The sequence below is a fragment of the Botryllus schlosseri genome, chromosome 11 (assembly GCF_051294905.1).
Source record: "Botryllus schlosseri isolate E-star chromosome 11, Bs_hap1, whole genome shotgun sequence".
Lineage (NCBI taxonomy): Eukaryota > Metazoa > Chordata > Ascidiacea > Stolidobranchia > Styelidae > Botryllus > Botryllus schlosseri.
Window position 1 is genome coordinate 22,148,187 of NC_137246.1, and position 26,657 is coordinate 22,174,843.

The 26,657-nt window shown below is 41.5% G+C and overlaps 3 protein-coding genes across 5 annotated transcripts in view; 1 reads left to right on the forward strand and 2 right to left on the reverse strand.

The window, feature by feature from the left end:
* Positions 1-26,657, forward strand: part of LOC145450280 (leucine-rich repeats and immunoglobulin-like domains protein 1) — a 74,304-nt gene that overhangs the window by 35,528 nt on the left and 12,119 nt on the right. The gene's annotated exons all lie outside the window — the stretch shown is intronic.
* Positions 7,080-26,657, reverse strand: part of LOC145450287 (ubiquitin-ribosomal protein eL40 fusion protein) — a 96,873-nt gene continuing 77,295 nt past the window's right edge. The window contains exons 1-5 of one of the 2 annotated variants that reach the window (XM_080328804.1): positions 11,409-11,528; positions 11,039-11,155; positions 8,608-8,694; positions 8,439-8,541; positions 7,080-7,217 (exon numbers count right to left, since the gene is read on the reverse strand). In XM_080328804.1, the coding sequence (XP_080184930.1) occupies positions 7,124-7,217; positions 8,439-8,541; positions 8,608-8,694; positions 11,039-11,141 (387 nt within the window). In that variant the 5' untranslated portion in view covers positions 11,142-11,155; positions 11,409-11,528 and the 3' untranslated portion in view covers positions 7,080-7,123. Of the gene's footprint in view, positions 7,218-8,438; positions 8,542-8,607; positions 8,695-11,038; positions 11,156-11,408; positions 11,529-26,657 lie in introns of those variants that run through there. The other variant, XM_080328805.1, reaches the window with a different exon arrangement.
* LOC145450279 (uncharacterized) overlaps positions 13,440-26,657 on the reverse strand; it is a 78,327-nt gene continuing 65,109 nt past the window's right edge. For both annotated transcript variants that reach the window (XM_080328794.1, XM_080328793.1), the window contains exons 9-17: positions 26,245-26,374; positions 24,948-25,096; positions 20,999-21,205; positions 20,056-20,144; positions 19,928-19,994; positions 18,581-18,708; positions 17,097-17,164; positions 16,881-17,031; positions 13,440-14,494 (exon numbers count right to left, since the gene is read on the reverse strand). In XM_080328794.1, coding sequence (XP_080184920.1) covers positions 14,368-14,494; positions 16,881-17,031; positions 17,097-17,164; positions 18,581-18,708; positions 19,928-19,994; positions 20,056-20,144; positions 20,999-21,205; positions 24,948-25,096; positions 26,245-26,374 — 1,116 coding nt within the window. In that variant the 3' untranslated portion in view covers positions 13,440-14,367. The remainder of the gene's footprint in view (positions 14,495-16,880; positions 17,032-17,096; positions 17,165-18,580; positions 18,709-19,927; positions 19,995-20,055; positions 20,145-20,998; positions 21,206-24,947; positions 25,097-26,244; positions 26,375-26,657) is intronic.

Here is a 26,657-nt window from a genome sequence, read left to right on the forward strand (position 1 = left end):
GGTGTCTGATTTCAAAAGCTACTGGTCGTTTCGAGACTTTCCATTTTATCGCTGCTGTCTGGTGGTGTAGTGGTGACGATCAGACATGGGGTAATCGCGATTAGTAATCGTAATCGATTACGACGATTACAGCATTTTCAAGTAATCGTAATCGCAATCGATTACATTCGAAAAAATCCCGAAGTAATCGTAATCGTAATCGACTACTTCCCATATTTAATCGATTTTTTTGTGAAAGAACGATTACTTTTTATTTGTACAACGGCTGTGACATAAACTGAACACTCGTGAACAAGGAATACGCATTATACCAGTTATTGAGAGCACAAGCGTCGGATTTTCTAATGCCACTGCTCATTATTACGTCAGAGGTAGCCTATTAGCTTTGCTCGTCTTTGCGTGAGAAGTGTCCAGTCCACACATAGTAAATAGATATTCGGTGTACATAAGTGTGATTGTAAGAAAACCCATCGTGCTGTAAATCGGGTTATCAATACATTTCAGACACCACTACCTCGCAACAGGATACTTAATCACCTCTCTGCCTAAGCAACTTGTGTATTGAAGTTTGGTTCTGCTTAGTTAAACTATAGAATGTAGCCTAATAGTTCTAATTCTATAGTTAAATGCAGTTTCAGTTTTGCTGCTTGGCGAGCAGTAGGCCCATATGGTACGAACCTACACCAGACAAAGGCTTGAAATTTTGTACTCGTCAAATAAAACATTATGGTTTCCACAACGGCGCATTAAAATCAACAGCTGCTGATATATATCATAACTGAGCCGTTGGTTTGCCGTTTTCGTAATGGCAGCCCGCATTACATTATCTGCATTGAGTTGAAGGCAGAATTTTATGTTCACTTTCTCTTATTCTCATATTATTCTACTCAAAACGGGCGCCAATCACTATTTCGCAATTTTTTACCGAACATTTGGACCTGCCGCCATAGCCATCGGCTTATATACCATGTTAGCGTAGGTTAGAATCAGGATAAAAACCGCAAAAGTTTCCCCCACCCAAATATTGGTCTTGTGCCCCCATAGAGTAGTCAATTTTGAAGTTGAAGATTTAATTTATTCAATAATATTGGTAATTGCATTACATTGCATTTTTATTCCTATCTCAGCGCCCGATGGCCAGATTAACCTGAAGAGCAGGGGGCGCGTAATTCATAATTATAACATCTGGTATCTTGCAATAATTACTTTATTGTATGCTTTTAATTCGTGACCTCCGGTCTGTTATATAGCCAAAAGATATTGCTTGTAGTGGCCCAAACATATCAGACTAAAAGAAAAACTCACGAATTGTCATGTGTAATGCTCTGTGGGTGCCCGGGTGGCATTTGCGTCGTGGGCTCAGATTGAAAGGAATGGACTGTTAGTCACGCCCACCCAGCGCGGCTATTGACAATGGACACATACCCTAAGTTTCCGCCAATGTCGTTCTTTAGTAGCACACTTCGTGGAGTCTCATGTTGGCCGAAACTGCATATGTCTTTTGATGTGTCGAGGAGCGGTATTGAATGGCACCTAAAAGCCTATTACTATGAATGATGCATGCTTTATTTCTTGAGGGGGAGACGTATGCATTTCGAAATCAATCTATCTAGACTTCTAGAGACATTTAAATCGCTAAGCTCAAAGAGAATTTCCAAGTTAATGAAATCTCTCGAAAATACTCTATAATTTATGTTGGTTTACGAAATACTTTTCAGTAGCCTACCCTCCAACCACGCTCCCCACCCGATTGGGGAATTTGGGGTGCGGCAGTTATGGACCTGGCAAGAATGCAAAACGTTGTGTGCGATAAACCTTCCTCTATAAAATGGGCAATGGGTACATTATGACGTAACAAGGAAATGTCCCATCTTTTGTAAAGACAGTTGTTGTATCATTAGGCCTATTCAGCGCAATCCATGTATTGTCTTCCAATATAACTACTACGATGCAAAATAAATGTAATCGTGAGTAATCGTGATTACTTTCCCAATGTAATCGTAATCGTAATCGACTACTTCCTGATTTTGCTGTAATCGTAATCGTAATCGTAATCGCGTCATTCAGAAGTAATCGTAATCGCAATCGATTACATTCATGAAGTAATCACCCCATGTCTGGTGACGATAAGCGCCTACTAATCGGGCGGCCCGCTACGATTCCCGTCGGAGGTTTATCTGGGCGGTAAAAAGCCCCAACGGATGAAAGCACTCACAAGGAATGGAAAGAACTAGAAAGGGCCGGGGATGGGCGGATCCAAAAGATCGACATCGAAAGGAACTGTGACATCGGGCACTCTAGGCTAGGGTTGCCATATTTTTGTGAAGCATAGCTAGGGCCCCAAAGGGGCCTGGCTGCCCATCCAATAAGTCGCTGCTGAAGAGATTCGGCGTCCTAAACATAGAAGATATGCGGAAACTAGAAATCGCCAAGTTTATGTATCAGTTTCACTGCGGTCGTTGCCCCGAATATTTCAATGACTTCTTTACCTCTGAATCAAAAGCGCACAAGTACAACACACGCGCGTCCACGTCGTCCAAATATCATATGATCGACCGAAAAGATCATCGCTCCATCAAATATGCCGGACCTGATGTGTGGAACAGTATCCCGCCGGCCATCCGACAGTCGACGAGCATGTCCACATTCAAGTCGAAATACAAGCAATTACTACTAAATAAATACAGTCCATCCTCAAGATTACCGGACCACGACTGACCTATCGATCTCGCTTCCCATGACATGCCGCCCTATTTCTTGTCGCATTCTTCTTCTATACTATCTTCTTTACTTTCATTCAGTGTGCAATTGTGCATGCCTCCTCTTTACATCGCCTAGGCCAAGGTGGGTGTCAGATTCCATAGACTACTCCTTGTCGCTTCGACATCTTCCTGTCTTTTCATTGTATCGCATTTTTGTGGTGTATTGAACTGATAAAATTGCTAATAAACCAATGATGATGATGATGATGATGAAGCAAATTCCGGACACTTTTTAGCGCCCACGAGCGGATTTTAAAATGAGGTGTAACACATTGACCGTCAATATGACGTCACACTAGCAAAGCATTGCTCATCGACTGTATACACCAGGGGTTCTCAACCCGCGGCCCGCAGACGTTTATTTTGTGGCCCGCGACGTCTTTCATCATAAACGCAAGTACTACTGACACAGTATTGTTACAAATTAATTTAAATACTTAGCACTATTATTGCACCGTTTTTGTTTCGTTTGATTACTCATTTTTGAATGCAGTGTTTCTCAAACTGGGGCGCGCGCCCCGTTGGGGCGTGAAAGCATCTGAAGGGGGGCGAAACTGAGGTCGTCTCAAAAAAATGTTCGCGCTGCGCGCAATTTATCTCCAATTCATTGTTATTTCACTGTATAGTCTGGTTTCATATTTGAGAATTCTCTCATCAACAGCCATAACCTTCCATGCCATCAAACTAGCCGTTTGTATTGCTAGCATAAGGTTGCATATATTACGTAAGGTTGTTATAAGGTTGTCATAAGGTTGTTATATGGCGTTAGGGGGCTCGAAATTTTTCCCTATAAAAAGGGGCGTATCTAAAAGAGTTTGATAACCACTGCTTTAATGGGGTGTTTCTTGATATTTGCTCGACTTCAGATTGTTATTGTTTTGAATCGGTATTCGGCTGGACTCGAATTCATGAGAATCCTGCTATTTAGTAGGCCCAAACTTTTAAAGAGTGTTTGACTCACTGCGAACGGTTGTTGAGATTGCCGACTACGTTACAGACGCATCGTTCAAAATTGCTTGGAATATGGCTAAACCAAGAAATCTGCTATAGAAGGTGTGATTTCAATAAAACCTTAACATTATGTGCGAATATTTGCTGTTTCCTGAACTTAGCAGCAAGGACAACATCACCTGACAAATTTCTAAGATATAGTCGCATATGATTCAATCGTGACGAGACGAGTAACATCAATGCCAGTCGATCTTTTATCGCAAGTTCTGAAACACGTTGCCGTGTAGACTATTTTAACCCAGCCTCGGACGAATCCACCAACTTTGCATAATATATGCAGAGGAAATGCTGGCTGGACAAACGTGGGGAGGGGACCAGCTAAAAATATCAACTTGATAAAGCGGGATTCTGTAACTATTGGTGCAGAGCCCCTGGTATGGAAGGAAATGATAAGGGGTGATTGGTTTGCTCATAAATTGCCCCGAACGCCAGACTTCTTCTCGTATCGCTCAGAGCTTAATGCGATAATGGCCTCTGTAACGCAAAAGTTACCGTAATTTATACTTGCTCGCTCACGCATTGAAACAGAGAGGTCGGTTCTCTGGTGGTAGCGTTTGAAGTTGCATATACCTACTTGGCATCGAATGCAAAGCACGCTCCATGAAAAGATTTACTTACGCCGCTAGAAGATAGGCCTACATATTCTCACAACAAGTAGCAGCTGCAAACTTACGAACGCTGTCCATTGTTACTTTATAATGCATAAAAATATACTAAATGCCCGTATACGACTGGTAAATAGGCTACAGTAGCTTAAATTTAATAGTAGACCACAAATACATGGTAATATTGTTCTGCGGCCCGCAGCGTCTTTTGCTGTTAAAATGCGGCCCGTCATACAAGTGAAGTTGAGAACCCCTGGTATACACTATACAGGAATGAAGTGGAGCATAGGTCATGAATTGGGCCATCTGTAATGTGAGCTCTGGTGATTGCTACTTGCTAGGGTTTGCAATAGATTCCTCCACGGGCCGGATGAAATCATCCGGCGGGCCGTGTTTGGCCTGTCAGGTTTGTGTTTGACAGCTCTGCTATACAGCTACGTCGGTGCGGCTATCTGTTTATGTGTTTTAATCAGGTCCGAAACAACATTCCCCCCCCCCCCTTCCGACCAAAAAGCACTGATCTTGGGCCCACCATAGGGTAGTCGATGTAACTTGTTGGGCACTTACTATACGCATTTGGCTGTTAAATTTTATGTATGAATTCTGTCAATAATATTGATTCTTCGATATATTAGGCGACTATAAAATGCACCAGCAGGTTGTACATCCGGTGATTTCCAGCCTGTTATGCTCGCGAGTCGCGACCTCATTTCCCACTTGAAAATGTTCCGTGGCAAAGCTCAAAACTTGCTGATTACTAAAAAAATTCAGCTTGCCGAAACTTACTCACGGCCTAGGAAGCTGATTACGTCCAACATCATCGCGATCTCCAGCTAAAGGCGGACGACCCCAAGATTTGGAGCCACTGTCTGTGATTGAAGCATCCAATCGGCCTTAACCAACTCTAGGAATATACCGTTAGCTTATAATTGCGATTACAATCAGACTTATTTCAGTAAATGATGGTTATTTATATTTATTTTGATTGCGTTTTTGGCGAGGGTGGTTGGTGCCTGGATCCCATACTAATATCATTATACGCTGCATTAACTCGCCCGCGCCGCGAAGAACAATTTTGAATAGCATAAATCTGCTTGAAAATAATATTGTTTATGTTGATTTACGAAAAACTTTTGAGCCTGCTTCAAGCCTTCAAAATTCCGGACATTTCGGCATATTTTAGAAATTCCTCCCGGACGCAGATTTTTCAGTGAAATTCCGGACATGTCCGGGAAATTCCGGACGTATGGCAACCCTACTCTAGGCCGATGTGGATGTCAGTCTAAAAGTACCGCAACTGCGCGTCGTTCAACATCCTCCTATCTGTTCATTACATCTCATTGTACATTGCGTCTCGTTCAGATGAAAATATAACTCAACGATTATTATTATCATAATCGGAGCTGCTAGAAATGGATCAAAAACCGATGGCACCAAAGAAGTATAGCTGATGACAAAGAATATGTGACAAGGCGACCAGTGGCCACTTTCGCATGGTTCTAATCCAGGGTTGTAACCAAGTCACAAGTCAATCTCACATTTGTTGTTTTGACTCGAGTTATTTTCAATTCACCACCGAGTCAAGTCACTGAGTAGACTGTCGAGTCCGAGTCATTTTGTTGACTGCTCAGTAGGGCTGTTCAAAAATAACTTTTTTCCCCGGATTCCAGACATTCACTGATTAAATTGTCAGGTTACCCTAAAAAACGCTGCACACCAAATTTGGTTCGATTCTAACAAGTATAGGACTCCGCAGATCCAATTAAAAATTTTAATTTATTATGGAAAATTGAAAACAAAAATTTTCAAAATTTTTCTGCCAACCCCATGAAATTGTTGACCTGTCTTCAAAGACGTTGCAAAACATATTTGAGTCAATTCCGACCGGTAGAAGCGGAGTTATGTGAGTTTTTCGTTGATAAATCGCGGATTATCCACCGATCAAGGATAATCTGAGGATTATCATCGAAAAACTCACGTAACTCCACTTCTACTGGTCGGAATTGACTCTAATTTGTTTTGCAACGTCTTTGAAGACAGCTCAACAATATAATGGGGTTGGCAGAAAAATTTAGAAATTTTTTTTTTTCAATTTTCCATAATAAATTTTGATTGGATCTGCGGAGTCTTATACTTGTTAGAATCGAACCAAATTTAGTGTGCAGCGTTTTTTAGGGTAACCTGACAATTTAATCAGTGAATGGCTGGAATCCGGGGAAGAAAGTTATTTTTGAACAGCCCTACTGTTCAGTTTCGAGATGTCATGTTAAACCAACTTTTAACAACTCTCGGCCAGGTGAGATCGAATGCTTCTCATTTTCCACACTTAATTTATGGTACCAACACTGATAGATGAAACAATATTAGTGTATTAATAACTTTACTATTCTTCAAAATCACAATGAAATGCCTGTCTCGAGTCGCGTCACTTGGTCTGAGTCATCCACAATGACTCGAGTACAAGTTGAGTCTATACACAAATTGGATTCGAGTCGAGTCAATTATCACTTTCAAGAAACTGACTCGAGTCATCACAACCCTATCCTAATCAAGGCAAACAACTTTGAAAAATAGATATCGCAACCCTGCTCAAGTGCTTATGCTTGATTCTGAATCAAATCACCGAGGTTTTCGCATTTGTCCAGCCTATATTATTCAGTCCGGTAGGCTGACACTGTTCGCAGATAAGAACAACACAAACGAGGTTGAAATGATTTTATTATTGAGCGGTTACAATAACAGGAGCTACTTCAGCTTCTTCTTGGGTCTCAATTCCTTGGTGTGGCCACATTTCTTCTTGCGGCAATTTGTCGCTCTGGGATGGAGACGGGCGTAGCACCTGAAATATCGACATAATTCTTTATATCGGATAACATGGAAGGAGACCTCAATGAAAACACAAGTAGATGAAAAGTGAGAAATATGAAAATTCACAGTAGACCTACATAAAATTAGCCTGTGCCTTCCAATGATAACTTGATGGTAGAATGCAACTGAGAATGTGGGATCATGAATAAAATCAGATGGCAAAATCACAATATAAACTAAGATAGGGTTACCATATGTCCTCATCTTTTGATAATTCAAGTATCCTCGGAGGACGCCCAAATATCCTCTCTTTTGAGAATGTTGGTCAAATATAGGGTAAAATTCGACTGAGATACAGTAAATCATCACTGAAGTAACCCTCCACAGGCTATTTCAGGAGATGAGCCGGAAGGTTGACCTTTTTTTCAGCCAACCAACCACAAAGTCGGGAACAAATAACCATTTGCCGGATTTTACTCCAATATTGTAAGTCTGAAAATTTTGAGTGTCCTCTTTTCAGATTTCCAAAATATGGTATCCCAAAACGAAGAGAGAAATTACTTTGCCCTAGTGACGAGCAAAAGCAAGTAAATCAAGTATGTAATAAATAATTGACCGAGCAAAGGTAGTACACCATACCATGTGCAGAGGTTTCAAGAAATTCAGGAAAAGATTGACTAAAATATAAATACTCATGTTCAACTGGGATTATTTTACAGAATTTTTCCATCCAATCCCCCGGCGAGAATACATTTCTCACCCATGGTTTTATCGTGTAAATGTGCAGTGGAACTATGCAGTACAAAAGAATACTTGATCGCGAATGACTGGTACTAGGTATTTGATCATGACAACAACATGTCAACCGAAACCAAGTACTTCATTATTCAAACATTAAACATTGATACACGATCTTCATAGAATTTGATGAATATATACCTAATACAGCATTTTGTATGAAATAAGGAAAATTAAAATTTTAACCAAGCTAAATTAGACTAAAATAGATGTCACAGACACAGAATACTGTATCAGCGGGCGAGCAGTAATGGTAATTGATAAATATGAGGTTAAAGACTACATATCTATAAATACATTGGTTAATGCACTCGTGTAAGCAAGCAGTGAATGTGGTGCAAATATATGAAAAATCAATTAGTAGTACTAGCATTGACATGTTCATATGAAATATGTATGCAAAGCAGAAACAGAAGAGTAATGAGGTCACAAATGAAATATGGAGCACACTCACTTTCTGCAGATCATTTTGTCGCAGTTATACTTCTGAGCCAGAATACGCATGCTAGGCTCGATGACGCCGCCTCTTAACCTCAGCACCAAGTGAAGGGTCGACTCTACATAAAAAGACAGAAGGCTTCGCTGCAATATTCCACGTCAAAAGCCGATAATGTGCCGCGTACCTTTCTGGATGTTGTAATCGCTCAGAGTCCTTCCATCTTCAAGTTGCTTTCCGGCAAAGATCAATCTCTGCTGGTCGGGCGGAATTCCTAATTTGAGTAAAGCATATGGTTAGACCACGGGTCGCGGGCAACTTTTCAAATTTCGTAGAGGCCATCGCCGAAGCCGTATCAGCTAGTGAAGAATAGTGATGATGGGCACAAGAGAATAGCTCATTTTAAACAACAATATTTTGAAACGGAAATCAATTTCAGCATTTTCAAATGCTTTACGAAGCGTTCTTCAGAAATATCAAATCAGTTCGCGGGCCGAGAAACATGACCTCGCGGGCAGCATGTGGCCCGCGTGTTGGTGACCCTTGGATTAGACTATTTAGGCTACATTGTACAGTATACAAGAAATTGGATATATCTATTTCTTTGTTATCTATTTCTTCTCGAATGTGGGAGATGTCGTGTGAGTACGTCAGACGGACAACCCGCACCGCTTAACTCGGATTATAATTACAGTCAAGAAGCCGTACTGTACTTATACATTGGATTTGTTCTTATATTGAGGGGTAATGTTTTATAGAACTACTTTGTCCCCAGTATGGAATCGGTGTACACGGCACGCAGGATCACGCCGACTTGGTCGCCAGTTGCACGCCGTCACGAGTCGTTGATTCTTATTTGAAAAAAAAACTGAAAAAAAGTCAACGTTCTCAGCCACCCCAAATGCTATATTCCAGTTAGTATGTGATATATAATGTTTTGACCTAATCTTTAAGCCAGGATCTGTTGATTACTGTCTGTTGGTAAAGTACTTGCACCTTGCCAGTTGCTAACCAGCATCTGATCTCTTTTCACTGGCTCAGCACAGTCATTTGAAATCAGTAACCCTGCTTGTCACACCGCAAAGTTAATTGGCTCTGTCACACGAAAAAAGCTATCACGCAGGATTTATTTAAAAAAAAGACCGAGATTCCATAGCGGCTTTGTCCTTATTTTCGACTGGTGCCCATATTTTGATTAACACGTATTCAGTTGAACATTTCAAAATGATATCTGAAATGCGTAGACCAGGGCCGGCCAACCCGTGGCCCGCGAGAAGGTTTTGAGTGGCCCGCGAGGTAATTTCCTAAATTGCTAATGTTATCAAAAATGCATTGGACAGATTGTGAACTTGTGACGCCAACCAAAAATTTGATTAGTCTGGCCGCAACACTTGAGATGTGATGACTAAAATATCAGTTCCGACGCATTGACAGATCCATGAGCCAGTCACATATTGGTAGATCTTCGTAGACTACAATAAGGCAGAATAATTTGCGATAGATTTATCAAACGTAAAAAATTTCTACACGCTTCGCGCAACATGTTGTGACTCGATTTCTTGCTTTTAATATTGTTGCCCCTTTGTGAAAATGAAAGAACGCCTAATGTATCAGATTGAATCTAACTATATTCGCGATTACGAGACAGAGCGTCGTTCAACATATGCGACTTTGCGTTTACACTCGCAGAAAGACCGTCGACTATGAAACTTAGGCACAAAATGATTGACGCATGTTGGTCGAAACTTTCGATATCGATATGTCCAGACGCCAATAGCCCATTCCTTGCAAACTGAGCCCAGCGACATACAGCAGGCCCGCAATATAGTCAGGTGACAATATTATTGACTTGTGAACTTCAAAAAATTTTCGCGCTTCGCGCGGGTAGTCGCCCGCGCAACAGTTCATCAATCGAATGTGGCCCTTTGCGGCCTTTGGCTGAAAAGGTTGGCCAGCCCTGGCGTAGACTGATGTCTATAGATATTTGGAGCATCGATATTTTCAGAGAGTTAGATGAAGCGTGGTGGTGGTGACATGAAACATCAGTAAAACTTCATTGGCATGGAACGGTAAGAGCTCATATAGTTGCGCTGCAATATAGTTCCTATTTGGTTCCCATGCATCAAGCATCTGACACTGATAAGAATACATACAATTTGTTATCGGAATCAGGGATACTACAGTAGCTTGCAATATAAATCAGTTTCAATAAATTTTCAAATTGATATGGTACAACAAGACCACCCTTTACTGTTTGGAGTGGAAAGTATTGGTAACTATGAGGGAGAAAACGTATATGTACTCAACTACTCAATTTGATCTGTACACGGAATGGAATCTCGGTACGTTTCGTCCACTATAACAATAACAGGTGAGCAGCGATGATTCTCTAGGATCAAGTAAGTACCAAGGCACTCACAGGGAATTGTGTGAGCATGGGACAGCGATTTCATACATGAACAGGGCTGTACCTATACTCAAACTTACAGTAGGCCAGTAGGGTAACAAAAAATTACAACAAACAGCACTTTTATATAAAAACTCAGAAAACTGTATAACAAAGTATTCTGCTATATCCACACTCATCAAGCGCATGATTCATCCCGATTCCCACGAACCTTCCTTATCTTGAATCTTCTGCTTGACATTTTCAATGGTGTCGGACGCTTCAACCTCAAGGGTGATGGTCTTCCCCGTCAAAGTCTTGACGAAAATCTGCATGTCTGCTCGTCAACCTGATCAAAAGTGAGACGTGTTCAACGTCAAGACAGCGCCGTACTCGAGCTAGGATATAGCTAACTTGAACTGGATATATAATAATTGAAAGAGTTGTACGATAACCCCTGACACGATTTCCTTCGTTCGATAAAAAAATCGTGTTACAACAGTTTCGAAATATTTTAAACATTACTGTGGGACATGAAGGCATTGAATACAAATAATCTAACAGAGCTATTCGTCAGTTATTTATGAAATTTTATAACCTACCAGTGGTGAAACGGGTGAAGGAAAAAGAGCGTACCGCAGGAGCTGACACGTGATTTGACGAATAGGTCAAAGTTCACATTCTATTACTGAAACTTTTACAAGTTTTCAGTATCCATTATAATGTGCGTGTTGTGAAAATTGTCATTGTATATAGTATTATACAATTATCATACACTTCGACAATGATACAGTAAATAATGACATGATAATGGCTCATGACTCGATTCGATTCATACTCAGTTTCTCAGTACGACCAGACCACCCCAGACCAAAGAATGTAGAATTCTTGGCCCCAGACTATAGATAACCGGTTTACCTTAGTTATCCATAACCAGACCACATTCAAGCAGCTTCTACTGGTTGAATACGAGCGTGCGTAGTGACATCGCCGGATCGTGCCTTGCCTTCGTGTCTTTCCAGTGGTGCATTGATTCTCTTCAAGAGCTTCTTGGAGGTACAGTCTTCTATATACAATTGAATTGCTATCGGCAAACATCTGTTAGATAATCCGATTTGTGCGAATATCGAGACGACCGATTTCGAATCGTTGGGCGGGGCCGTTCACAATTCCATTTGTGTGCCTTGGAGTCGACTTTTGTCAAAATACACCAACCAAAACTCTGTCAACAAAAGGAGTTCGTGTACCACCTAAAAATAGTACATTGAACGCTCTCTCTTCCATGCTGGTGACGTCATATTTTGTGGTACGATTGTTGATATACAATGTTCTTTCCAATTCTCTACTAGTTGCTGACGATTACCCCTGACGAGTGTCAGCTGAAAATATTCGGGTTCATTTCAATACTACCTTTACTATCTGCCCATGTTTCATGTTTGGTAGGCTATTTCTTCTTCCCAATGTGTCTCAATTGTATGGTGTTTTATCTGATGATGACTAAATTTTAAACCGATTGACAAGTAGTGATCTAGAAATTAATATGTGCATTGTCGGTGATAATAAGATACGAGAACGAGTCCCAGCATGCAAACCATTGAATACGCGTTCCTACAGTCGCCTGTAAACAAGTCCTATGAATTGATAATTTCGATAACATCATATACGGCCATTGCTTCTACTCTACTCAAAATGTAAAATACTGGCCATCTCAACGAGGAGAAAATATATGAGCTGCCTGAGTATCGCAAGTAGGCAGTGGTGGCTTTTGGGGTGGGCGAGGTGGGCGGTCGCCCGGGTTCCCCCCTGGTCGAAGCCCCCCCCCCCATTTGGATTTTGCGCTTTTTTCAAGGAGAATGACGAATAAACATGGAAATCCGTGCACCAAGCAAGAATCCGATTCCGTACAGATGTGTCAATCATCATCAAATCACTGCATTTGTAAGAAAAGTCCCGTATCCCGATAATCATCACGTTTCTACATGCGGTAGAATTACTTAGTTTTGATGTAGTCTATCCTTGCACACATGCAAAATAGACATGGCCGAATCCAGCACCTGGGCAAACCTTTTGCGGTGGTGAAAGTTAGATAATAATAACCGATGCGGAAAGGGGGTTACGGATAGATACTTATAGGGGGGCCCCAGGAAGTCTCGCCCAGGGCCCCCCGTTCGTAGGGCCACCACTGCAAATAGGCCATGCTCCGAGACCTTGCTAGTGGTTGTGAGGCGGAGGAATTTGTACAAGGTATGCGATGACTGATGAGAAAATCGTCACTTGGTGCGAGAAAGTGGCGCTGTGATGCCTAAAACTGCGTCGGATCTCTCCTTCACACCAAAGGCAAGAGCCTCTCAATATTCAATTTACTCACACCGTAAGGCGGACTTTCAGACAGCGTAATTTTGAAACAGTAATACTTATCCATTATTACGCAAATAAACTGCTGATGTATCAATTTCACAGATGAAACTTGCGATAGCAAAGGCACTTTATCGCCTGTCTACAAACTTCAGCGCGACGCTTACCAACTGCCAATGTGTAGAGATGCACACAATTTGTTCCCTGGCAAATATGGCATCCACCTAATCTTTGTTAGAAATTTCTAAAACCTCCTGTTGTGGATCAATCACACATAGTTACAAATCCGTACAGACAATTTTAATTCAAAGACAAGCTACTCGCTGCCAGAGCATGCCAGTCAACGTTGTATATAGTACCGTTGCCGAAAGGTCATACGAGGCACCAAGTCTACAACATAATTTCACAGAACCTAGCGCTACAAACATTTCAGTAATCCAATGCAACACAATGAGTAATGAAGGCATAAGATTTCCTCAGAACGGTAGTTTTGCAATAGCATAATACTTTGGGGGGAAAGTTGTGCATTCTTGCATAAAAGTTCATCACATTGTGTAGAAAAATGAGTAACTAATGTTGCTACCGTTGCCAAGGTACTATGTTTTGTTAGAGCTGTTACGACCAAAGTCTATGAAGCGTTAATAAACTACAGTAGAAGAAAGAAAGCACCGTTCCATGTTAGATAGAAGGCAAATCGATAATGGGAAACGGGAATGATTCCTAAATAAGACAGAAAAAGAACTGCAGGAAAATTATGTACCGGCAGATTGATGCGCATTAAACGGAAAAGTAACTCTGTAAAAGTCAATTAGAAAATTATGTGATCAGCAACCATTCGCAACACAAAGTAATAAAAAGTGTCAGACACAAGCGATAAGCAGAACGATGATAACGACCGCTTTCGCACCACGCTGACATGTTCGCCCAGGCGAGATTCACAACAAAAACAAAGTCAATTGCTTAACGATTTCATAAATGTTAGACAATAAATATCGCCACGGCACGACCTGCGACTACATATGTTACAGCACAGAGTTTTACAGATATAAAGCATACAACAGAAGTGGCGATGCCGAAATTAGAACAGTCGGCACAACAGCAAATTACTTTTAAAAAAATTGGCCATCGTCGCAGATTGTCGGAGAATCATAAAATTACAGACTGGTATCATTTCATCGGACATTTCACGTATTTTGGTCGAGGAATTCAAACAAAAGCCTCCTGGCCGCCCATATTGTCGGTGAGCCCGTTCCTTTCAGAGTCGTCGGTCCTGCTCAAGTCGCTGTAGTTGTACGAGCGTCCTCTCGTTCTGCCAAACACACGGGGACAGTGTCTGGCGGAGCCAATGCACAAATAGAGCGAGCGATTAGCTACATGCAGAGTGAATTACAGACATGCAAACAGAGGCGGCCGAGAGGGTTGCCAAAAGTGGTCGGATTAAGATTTTTTGTCAGTCAAATAAAGCGACATTTATTCAGTCAGTCTATTGATAGTTATAAGTAGGGCGATTATTTTTGACCTGTCAAAATTTGTCAAAATTGTAGCGTTAGGTCCAAATTTGTGAAGATTGTTTTCGAAGTCTAAATATTTTTGACCCCTGCATTTCGTTTGTATCGTAGATCTTGCATTGTCGGTGAACTTATCATTTGATATTTTACTTTATTTTACTCTTGCAGCCTACTTTATAGGTCCATCGTCTGCTCATTGAGAATCATGAACGGTCTAATGAAACAAATAGGTTGACATTGCTTTATGGTCACCGTACCACAATATCCTAACTGAAGCAAGACCGCTTTGAGGCATTGCGTGGTTCTTATATCATGAAGCGCAAGCTGAAAATTGTCAGAATGAAGCAGCACGGTGTGTCACCAGCAGGGTACGCACAACTTCAGTGTTGTCAGCCAACAACTGCTGCTGTTAACGTTTCTTTCTCCATTCCTGGCAAGCTACTTAGTAAGGACAGACACTTTCTACCCGAGAATCTAGTAAAGTCTCTTTTTGTTGTAGGACCTACCACAACAAATTTTAATCATTTCTACCATAAAACGTGATATAACTACTGGAATTCTTCATAGGGCAGGATTTCGTTGAAACACTAGTTTTTTCATGTGAAAATTCGTCAGTTTTTGAGCCCAAAACGTTTTCTCAGGACAGACTACTTCGTAAGGACAGACGGTTCCAACCAGAAATGAAAATAAGTAGTACAATTTTAACATTATGTGCGAAAACACCTAATTTGCATACGTGAGGTAAGGATTTGGTCAAAATTTTGATTTTTTAGGTCAAAATCTTACGTTTTTTAGGCAAAAAAAAATCGCCCTAGTTATAAGTCACGCTCCGGTTTGCTGATCTCATCAGATTTTGCGGCACCATCCGCGTAAATCCCACCACTGGTTTACTGACATCTGAGCATGCGACAGATTGAAAAACGGCAATTTAGCATGCGACATTGCAACACTTTAGCTTGGTGGTTCCCAACGTCGGCGATGTCGCCGCTTAGTGGGTGATTTTGAGAAACAGGGGGTGCAAAAATAAAAAACGGGCGAAAACATACGAACTGTAGGGTTGCAATGACATGACACGAGCAGCGATTTTCTGATGACTCGACTTGGGCTAGAGTGTGAACCATTCGACATCACCAAACAAAGTCTTAACAAGACTTCAACTCGAAACTGAGCAGTCAACGCAATGACTTAGACCTGACTCGGTGATGAATTGAAAATGACTCGACTTGAGTCAAAACTATAAAAGTGAGATTGACTTGTGACTCGGAGCCTTGTGACTTGGTTACAACCCTCGACGGGGGCAAAAATGTTAGAACATTCAGTCAGATATATTTAATTGCTCAGCAACTGGATGCTGGCACAAAATACACTTGAAAAACATGCTATTCTGAAACTGCTGGATAAGTTGACTGAATATAATAAAAAAGGTCAACTTGCTACAGACTATCTTCAGGTACCGAGATCGCCACGAAAAGTTGCGATAGAGTGAGCTGTGTAAACTTCCCGTTTATATGTAGACTAGGCCTAGGCCTAGTTTTGCATACAAAACTAAAAAATTGAAGTAGAAGTCTAAAATTAGAACCACTTGTGCAGGTAGTGCAAGCAGGCAACACCGATTAGAGAAAAAAGTACATCGACCGACTTAAAGCACAGCTTATTGCTACTCGGATAGCTTCAGGGCTACTCAGGAAGGGGTAGAATTAAAGTTGTAAATTTGCGCTCAATTACGAGTAGAAGTAGATAGTTTGTGTATAAGTAGAAAAACTAAGGTTTGAATTTTGCTTGCGACGGGCGCGCCAGCACTAGATTCTGCTTGGCAGCTATGACAGTTCCAGTCTTACTCAAAAATCTACCCGAATCCTACTTTGTACTCGGCGGTATAGGGAAAGTATTACGTGATTGCGAGCCCAAAAATTGTCGAGGCCAGAAGTACATATTAGTATGAGAATGAAACTGAAAAATGTGCTTAGTTACAAACAGCGCGTGCAAATCATGTTAGTTGGGTGAAGTTTTGCATGAGACAAATCTCGGAGGCACTTTTCGTAACCTTAACCCAATTATCCAATCCATCGATTTTACACAATAAAACCAGTGAGCACTGGCGTCAAATTTGATAATTGCAGAACGCCATTCAACGGTCGACGAAAGTTAGTCGTGATGTCACAAACAAGGCTACGAGCACGAGGCAGACAACATCATTTCCAGAACGCTCACCTCACTGCCTTGGCGTATTTTCTCCACAGTATAAGAAGCACAAAGGTCAGCACCACGCCTACCGCTATCCCGCCAAAGAGCAGGCCCGAGTAGCTTCCGGAATTTGCCGCGGCGGGGGGAGAAGTCTCGACGGCGTTTTCGGAGTCCTCCGCTACAAAACAGGTTTGGATAATCGAAATCTCAAAAGACACGTCCGACGTCGCTTGAAATACGTACCGGGGCACGTCAGTTCGTGTTCGATATGCTCCAAACGTTGGTCAAACAAATCAACGGGCGACGAGCACCTGAGGAAAAATCAAAGATCGGTATCAGACCTGGGCAACCAGACGATTCTAGGTGTCCGATTAAAGCAAAATGAGTCTATGCTCTGATCCAGCGAGACATATTTAATAACCACGGCCAAAAGTGCACGTGAAGACGGCCTCTTCTGCATATGACGGAAGTTGACTAATAAAAATGCAAATAATCAGAAAGTAGACGAGGAACTGGTTTTCCGAGTGCATCTAAAAAATACTCTTTTTTAAGTCGATTCACCAGCGATCAGAGTTGGGTGAACAAATTTCCCGCAAACATGTCGCCTTTTCGGATGCTACAATCTAATTTCTCGTCTTCCCCAAAACGCTACTGCAGAACTAAATAGTGCGAAACGAGATAACCTCGGTGCACAAATATTGGTCATTCTCAGCTTATGAGCACGAACTCTCATTCGATATAACTCGGAATTTAATTTCCAAGTTTATGCAAAATTAGTAAATCTCTTAAAGGGGCACTGCGCTCTAAAAATGATGTCGTCTCAAATTTAAGGGCAAAACGAAAGAAAAATTTTGGCCGCAGCCGTTCTCTTCAGAACGCCACCGTAATGGAGCTGTAATGTATTGAAACTTCCAGAGTTGCAGAACGCTCCAGCAGTCACGCAGAGATCGAGCTTTATATAGTTGTCAGCCGATGTTATGAAGGAAATATGTCGCACACGCCAAGGTGGTTCAGATACCGCGTTCAACGGAAGATGTCCAGTCAGGAGATTTATGTCAAAATCGGGCCTAGTGTATTCTATTTCCTTCATAACATCGGCTGACAACTATATAAAGTTCGATCTCTGCGTGACTGCTGGAGCGTGCTGCAACTCTGGAAATTTCAATACATTACAGCTCCATTACGGTGGCGTTCTGAAGAAAACGGCTGCGGCCAAAATTTTTCTTTCGTTTTGCCCTTCAATTTGAGACCCCATCATTTTTAGAGCGCAGTGCCCCTTTAAATGTCCGACTATGATTAGTATTTGTACAAAATCGCCATGGAAAATAGTTGATATTCAAGATAAATTATTAAATACGAACAAACGCGTTTCATTTCTCGGAAATACAGAGCTTCAATATACAATTGAATAGCATATTCATACTGGAATAAACCGGAATATTTTCGGCTGACACTCGTCAGGGGTAATCGTCCGCAACTCGCACAGAATCGTAAAGAACATTGCATATCAACAATCGTATCACCTTTCATTTTCTTCCTAGCATTGAAAACGTTCCGAAATTCATACATCTATAGGTAATCGCGGAGAAATTTACATCATAACTTTTACTTGCGTAGCAAAGACGACTACTTGGACTATCACTACTTCATCTCATCCGGAACAAGACACTGGAGGCTCACGGGGAATTACAGATCACGCAAAATAGCAGAGTACAAAAGGAACAAACTTGATGCCGTCGCCGAATAAGTCCGGCTTTGCGAGACGTCCTTCTCTGATCTTTGTTCTGTAGCCTTCCATTTTGCAGTCGCATTGGAAGTTGTTATCGTCGACGAAAATTTTTGTTAGCTGCGTCAACTGAAAGAAAGAAGCGTTATCCGTTGGTAAACGTGCCAAGGATAGCTCCACCTGGTCACTGCCAAAAGCACACAAAGGTGGTGAGAATTGTGCTTTCGGCAGCAGTGAAATAGTTACGGTTCGTAAACTATTTCACTATTTCTCACATTAGTAAAAACCAGGGTTGTAACCAACCAAGTCCCAAGATTACGAGTCACAAGTCAATCTCACTTTTACAGTTTTGACTCGAGTCAAGTCGAGTCATTTTTAATTTACCACCGAGTCAAGTTCGAGTCCAAGTCAGCGAGAAGAGGTCCGAGTCATGGTATTATGACTCGAGTCCGAGTCCAAGTCATGATGTTGACTGCTCAGTTAACAGTCAAAGTCTTGTTATTGGCACTTTTTATAATTCTGTTTGGTGATATCGAATGGTTCGCATTTATAACATACTAATTTTCCTCACTTTTAGCAGATTCTGGTGGCTTTTCCGAGTACCAGCACCGATAGACGAAATCTTAATGGTGTGGTTACTTTGTATTTCTTCGAAATTACAGTGAAATGTTGGTCTTGGCCGTCTGAGTCTCAAGTCACAAGAATTGGTTCGAGTTGTGCGAAATGACTCGAGTCCAAGTCGAGTCATTTCAGTATTTTGAGAAAATGACGAGTCAAGTCGAGTCATCGCCTAATCGTGTCGAGTCATTACAAGTTTACAACCCTGGTAAAGACTCTCGCGAATACACAACATACTTTCCGAGCTAATTCAGAAACTAAAGAGAATAATTTTTTAGTTATACCACTGAATGCAATCATGATGAAATTCAGCTCAACTTGACAAAATTTAGCACGGTAATCTGAGTTATAATGACCAGAGTCACAACTTTTCAACAACTCGACTTGGTCACTTTGTGTATTGACTGGACTTGTACTCGAGTTATTCCATATGAATCGATTCAGGTCTTGTCTACCAGTTCCCACACTTACAAAATAGAAACTGTTTCTATCTGTTTGAACAATCATGTCAAGAATGAGAAAAATGAGTATGTTATGAATGCCACGCACTCGACATCATCCAAGAGTTTGAAAAACTCTCTTGAAAATGACTTGAGTTCGATAATGATTGACTTGTGGCTCGGAACCTTGTGATATGGCTTCAACCGTGCCGTAAGTGGAAGAGTTACAAAATTATCACTTGTCTAGTACCCCAAAGAGAGCCTGCAGACCTATTTGGTAATCAACTTACCTCGGCAGGTGGAAATGAGTCCGCGGGAGGCAGACGGAGAAGCCTGTTCGACTCCAAATGGATAAATCTAAAGTTGAGGTCAAAGTTTTAGATCTGAAGTTGAGCCCAGTTTCAGAATGGGTCAGTACTTGATTTGAGGCATGTTGTCGAACGTGTCGGCGTCGATCGTCTCGATAAAATTGTGTCTGACGTACAACCACCGCAGATCGTGCAAGCCCTGGAACACGTTAATTCACAGCAAGATGAAGCACGGAACTTGCGCGCAATTTGCGTGAAAAATATCAAGACCAGGCCCGGCGTATGTCCTGATACGCCCTCGGGACACGAGACCACACTTAGTTGGTGTCGAGAGAAAATAATTTCACCGTGTTATGATAGACAGTGTGCTATCGTGTATTTCTGACAATTGTCTAGGTCCGTGGTTCTTAAAGTGGACATAAGCACCCATTGGCGGTGGGCGTAGGTTTATTTAGCTACAAAAAACGTGGTTGGGGGCGCTGGAGTTGAAGGGGGGCATTCTAAGCACTACAGATATCTGTTCACAAGATATATAAATTAATGCGCAAAAACAGATAAATGAATATGTGGTCATGTCGTTTGCGATAATACAAGGTCCATTCAATCTAAAATCTTCATCAAAACTCTCCATAGATGTTCATTGTTATGCTACAATTAGTCTGCTAGTCAACCAATAAAAATTCAATCAACGAAACTATTAGTAATGGAGGTTCACTGATCGCAGGACCTGAACACACATTGAAACAACGTGAACGATGACGTTTCAAATGCTTAACGCTCCACAGTAAAGTACGATCGCTTTATAAGGGAATATCGCCTTTTGATTGCGTCTGTCTGGAAATTCATGCGGAGTTGTGACTCGGGCATAACTTGTATGACATGTTGCCTACGAAATGAATCGGACCAACCTTAAAAGACCAGCAAGTGCCATAGTAGAACGAGTATGCAATAAACAATTCAAGTTATTGTCGGGATAAATGGCCTTTGAAACCTTGTTCATTGCCCAGGGGGTACTGTATGAAAAAGTTTAAATAGAAATGTATCATTTCTCACCGGCTGTACTTTATCATCACCTTTCTTCGCCCTCTTGACCTCGACGGGCGTCACGTCGAATTGTTTTTTCGTGAGGACCGTCAGCTCGTTTTTGTCCAACACCAACACATTCAACTTTGGCATGTTATCGAACAGTTTTTTCGGCAGATCCTTCATCTTATTGTGCTGCAGAGTCAGAGTCGTCAATATCTTCAGATGTCTGAAAGCCTGCATAATAAAAGAACATTGACATTGGCTGGCCTGCGAGTTCACGCGAGACGCAGAAAGACGAGTTAGACCAGGGGTGGTCAAACAGCGGCCCGCAACACCGTTTTGTATGGCCCGCGAAAGGCTCAAGAAACGTATCAAACATATTGATAAATGCGTACTAAAAATCTAATTACTGCAGGGACTCGATCAAACTTTTTCTCATTACATTCCACCACAATAATTATATGTTCTATTCTTGCTATAGTATATAGTTATTTCATTGCTGGAGCGATAGCCCGACCTCACAGGCCACGCATTTTAAAAGGTTTCAACTGCTAAGCAGCAGAAAGTAAAAACGGGAATGACTTTCGGAATGTCAAAGCGTGAATCCAGGCTACTGTTTGTTTCGCAGTAGCATGCTTTTTACAGTTAAGCGGCTTTCCAGGAAATCCACGCTCGAGGGCATTCATACTCCAATTGTTCTAGGACAGTTACGCAATAATATTAGTAACTGGAATCATTTGGTTAACTTTACTACTCAATTCTCCAATTATCCAGCGGTAACATAACATTGCGCTATAAGCCTACATATCTTAACGGCATTGCTAGCAGGCTACCTAACAAGGCGGATGGCTAATTGGCTGTGGTTGTGATTTTGTAATTGGGAATGTCACTTCCTATGATCCGGTGTACAATGTGGAATTGAAAATTGCATCCGAGACGCACGATGTCGGGTACAGAGAATTCGAGACCGATATTGGTTGCCAGCATGACACTAACTGCGTTTTTGCAAATCCAAGGATTAGATTTGTCCTATGTAGACTGACGAGCCTCAGCTAATCCAAGAATAATGAAAAAATTTACAAACGAGTCGCTGAAAATTATTGATGAATAGGACACGAATTAAGTGCCAAATTAAAAGTTTATCACAGAGTCATGTCTTATCCGGGATCATCATACATGGACAGCTAGATAATTCTTCTTGTTCAATTAGACTTATTCGCGCAAAATGCACGTAATATAATCTGCGAATTGTTTACAATCAAATATCTAGTTCTTATGAAAATGCTGCAGGAGAACTGCACAGTGCAAAATAAGCCAAGCTTGCTGCAGCTGCACACTCTGATGTGACATGAACTGACCTTGATTCAATTTCCAAGTTTTCCAAGAATCCTGTAATTCTAACGTGCATCTCTAATTCTAATTTGTAAATAACTGTGTAGTGACAGGCCTACTTCTTATTGTGAACTATTTTGGATTTAACTTTTAGCAAAATACGCGGACCGAAACGCGAAACCCCCTCCTTTAGCGCGAAACCCCGACCTTTCAAATGACCGCTCTGACGCTAATACTCGGTTGCAATTCAATAAGTCGTATTATCAGTATTGCGTGCGGCCAATTAACGAAAGGCGTGCTACCAATTAGCATGATTCGTCCTTGCGGATTGCACTGCACAATGTAACGCGACACGATCTCACGCTGAGATGATTGCAAAATCAGGTCATTCATTGGCGCACGTTCCGCAATCGTTGCTAGCCTGATTTACCGCGTCTCCAACAAGTCTACTTCTGCTGGCTTGTATAATCGCATCTGCAATAGGCCCTGTGCGCACGATATCGTCGCTGGCCTACACAATCACATCCGCATTGGCTTGGTGCGCACGATATCTTCGCTGGCCTACACAATCGCATCTACAATAGGCCTGGTACTCAAGATATCGCTAGCCTAACTAGCGCGTCTTGGGCTTACCATGCTTTGGCTCCTATTTCTCGATGGCTTGGATAAAATGCTATTAAGTAGGCCTATATGCTGATTAGCGATTGTGTTTAAAGAGTGACATCTCGTAACTGAATGATATCGAATGCCCGCAAGCATGTGCGACGCGTGCGTACATGCGTAATTGATTTCCACTAGTCTTGAGTTATAGTCCAGTAGGCTTGAGTTATAAAAGAGGTAAGGTTTGAACCACCTGAAATCGGCATCATCATAGCACATATTCCATAAAAACTCGTACATTTTGACTTGACGTAAGACGCATTGATAAGCGGGCGTATTTAATTGTTGGACGCGTTGATAAGCGCGCGTATTCTAGGGTTGCCATACGTCCGGAATTTCACTGTTGAAAGTAGCGTCCGGGAAGAATTTCTAAAATACGCCAAATGTCCGGAATTTTGAAGACTTGACGCAGGCACATAATTTTTTCGTAAATTAACATGAAAACATTACTTTTGGGAATATTTATGCTGATGCATGATATTTTTCTTCGCGCTGCGAGCAATTTACTATCACATTTATTGATTTTAATATGGGGAGTACCACCTTCGCAAAAAGTGCAATAAAATATAATAAAAAACAACCTTCATTTACTGGAATAAGCCTAATTGTAAGCCTAATTATAGGACAACGGTATATTCCTAGAGATCGTTAAGGCCGTTTAAATGCTTAATTCAATAATTTATAGTGGTTCCGAACTTGGCGGTCGTCTGATTTTATTCTGGGGTTCGCGAATATGTAGAACGTAATCAGCTTCCGAAATAGCCCGTGAGTAAGTCTGGGTAAAGGTGCTGACTTCTTTTAGTAATCAGCTCGTCAAATTTTTATCCGGGCCAAGGAACATTTTCAAATTTGAGATGGAGTCGTGACCATTAAAGGTTGGGAACCACTGAATGTGGGGTGTTTATAACGCTCCGTGGTGCGTACCGGCATAAGGCTAAACAATCTTATCGGTGGGACAGGAACATGACTTAACGATGTACAATTATACGCTCCCTGTATTTTCGAACTCATCATCCTTCACCAGCTCTACCACTAATTCTGGTCATTCTGGTCATGTCGGTCTGGTCATACTATATAGTAATATATGGAACAACCAATATTATTGACAGAATTCATTCAAAAACTTTAACGACCAGATGCATATAGAAACCATATTCATATAGCACCCCCCCCCAGAAGTTGCATCGATTACCCTATTGCGGGCTCAAAACCATTGTTTATTTGGGTGGGAAGGGGCTGAAAGATGTGGTTTCGGTCCCGGCTACACAACACACAGCCATGTACATACTTCCGAACCGGATCGTGACCACCTCTGGTCTATGAGTAAAGCTTTGCTAGTGTAACGTCATAACTCATTTTGAAATCCTCTAGTGGGCGCTAAAGAGTGTCCGGAATTTGTGTCACAGAAATATGGTAACCCTAGCGTATTCAAATGTTCGACGCGCGTGCGTATTTCATTGTTCACGACAGATCAGGGAGTTGCTAATTAACAGCACTTCCGGACTCGTCGACAAACTTATCATACGCCTATAATCGCCAACACGGGGATGTTGTATAATCGTTATTTACGCATCGCATGTACTTAACCCTAATGAATTGATGCTACATTATTAAATTCGAAAAAAAATCGAAACCCTCATTTCATTTTCAGCTAGCTACGCGCCTAACCAAGTCTGTGCAAACAGGAGTTTCTGTAACATCCAAAAACTGTACCGCTGAAGATTACCCCTGACGAGCGCCAGCCGAAAATATTCGGGTTCATTTCAATATGATTAAATATTCAATTGTGATTTGGAAACGCTGAAATTTTTCTCGTCAAACTCTGCATAACATCAACAGAGCGAAAGGTTCCAGACCGCTGCTCTAAGACCACACCGGAACGGGAACAGACTGAAAAAGCAGTTCTGTACGACCCCCAGAGGCATGCTAACTTTGGGAAAAGTTTGCCAGTCTTTCTCGAGCAATGTTAAAAGGAGGCTCTCACGTTGCGATCTATGTCGGTGATCAGGTTATCATCAAGTCGCAGCTCTTCCAAATGGTGAAACTTGACGAAAGTCTGGTCCCCGATCGAGGACAGTTCGTTTCCGGCCAAGTTAATCGTGACGGCGTCTTCGGGCATATCGCCGGGAACGTCTGAACGGAGTATTGAATCAATTTCCAATAGTATGTGTGCAATAGTGCAATAGGGTTTTTCAAAAATAACATTTTTTCCATATTCCAGGGATTCACCGATTAAATTGTTGGGTTGCCTAAAAAAACGTTACACACCAAAGTCGGCTCAATTACAACCAGTAGAATCCGTCGCAGAGCTAATTTAAATTTTTGAAGTTATTAAAAATAAAATTCTACAAATTTTACTTTCGGCCCAATGACCCAATTTTTGCAACAGGTAGAAGCGAAGTTTTTCACGGGGTTGACAGAATATTTTGAAGAATTCAGAGATTTCAGATGGCTCTGCGGCGGCTTCCATCCACATTTGTTGTGCATCGTTCTCTCAGATAACGTAACAATTTCATGGGGTCATCAGTAGGCGTTTTTTAGCGAACCTAATAATTTTATCGAATAGTCAGTGAAATTTGAACAAAAAACCTATTGTAGAACAACCCTAGTGTGCAATCACGAGTCCGTATGATTGCAAAAACTTGTACCATCGAACTACAAATTATATTCCCGTGAGAGCATGCAACCAAATGAACTCGCTGGGTAGTGGGCTACCACCACTATCTAGCCGTTGAGAAGCTATACGGACAGTGGACACGTTGCCAGCTAGACAAAATGTATCGTGTAATAATGGGCGTATGGCGCCACTGAAGCTATATCAAAACAAGAGTGAGGTCATCACGCAACCTATTCGCACTAAATCATACCCACGGAACAATATTTTACTCCAAGTGCTTCTTGGAGGTACAGAACTTTAACATATAATTGATTAGTATATTGATATTGAAATTCATAAGATCACTGGGCGAAAAATCCTTTATGCAATTTATTGACCAGTAGGCCTACAGTCTGCAATTCTATCATGGTCTCTCGCACTTCAATAAGGTCATCAAATATATTTTATCAGGTTGTTCGCTGTTACCTATTCCGGCCTAAATGTCAAACTTCATTATCAGTCACTAAAAGCGTTTGTCCCTGCTTACGTCAGAAAATCGATAAAAACAAAAGACCATTTCGTCCTTCAGCTACCAAAATTCGAATGTTTACGTCAAGGCCTCTTGTAATACAAGCCGCCCTGCGTACGACCATCACCCGCTGGTATAGACAATGGAGTTACGAACTTGTCATCGGGAGTCTATTCCCATCACTTCCGTCTCCCGAGCAATCGATGTGTCTGGATATGCATTGGCATGGATCGGGGCACTTTTTGTGAGCTACCGCTGTCACGTTCTTTACCGGAGTCTGATTCGCCTAAATGAAGATAAATGAAAGCCAAGGCTCGTCGGAAGGACCTAACCGCATCAAATACGGATACTTAGACAACTAGATTATACCCGTTGTCTAATTTAACAGATTAACGCGAAATGACGGTAATCTAATCTAATTTGTAAAATGCCTCTATGCTAAAATTGTGATTCTAGTCCGATATCTGGTTTTCATAAAAATGCTACAGGACTACAGGACAGTGCGAAACGAACCAAGCTTGGTCAACAGATATGCTTATGCTTATGAGGATGATCTCAGATTTGATATG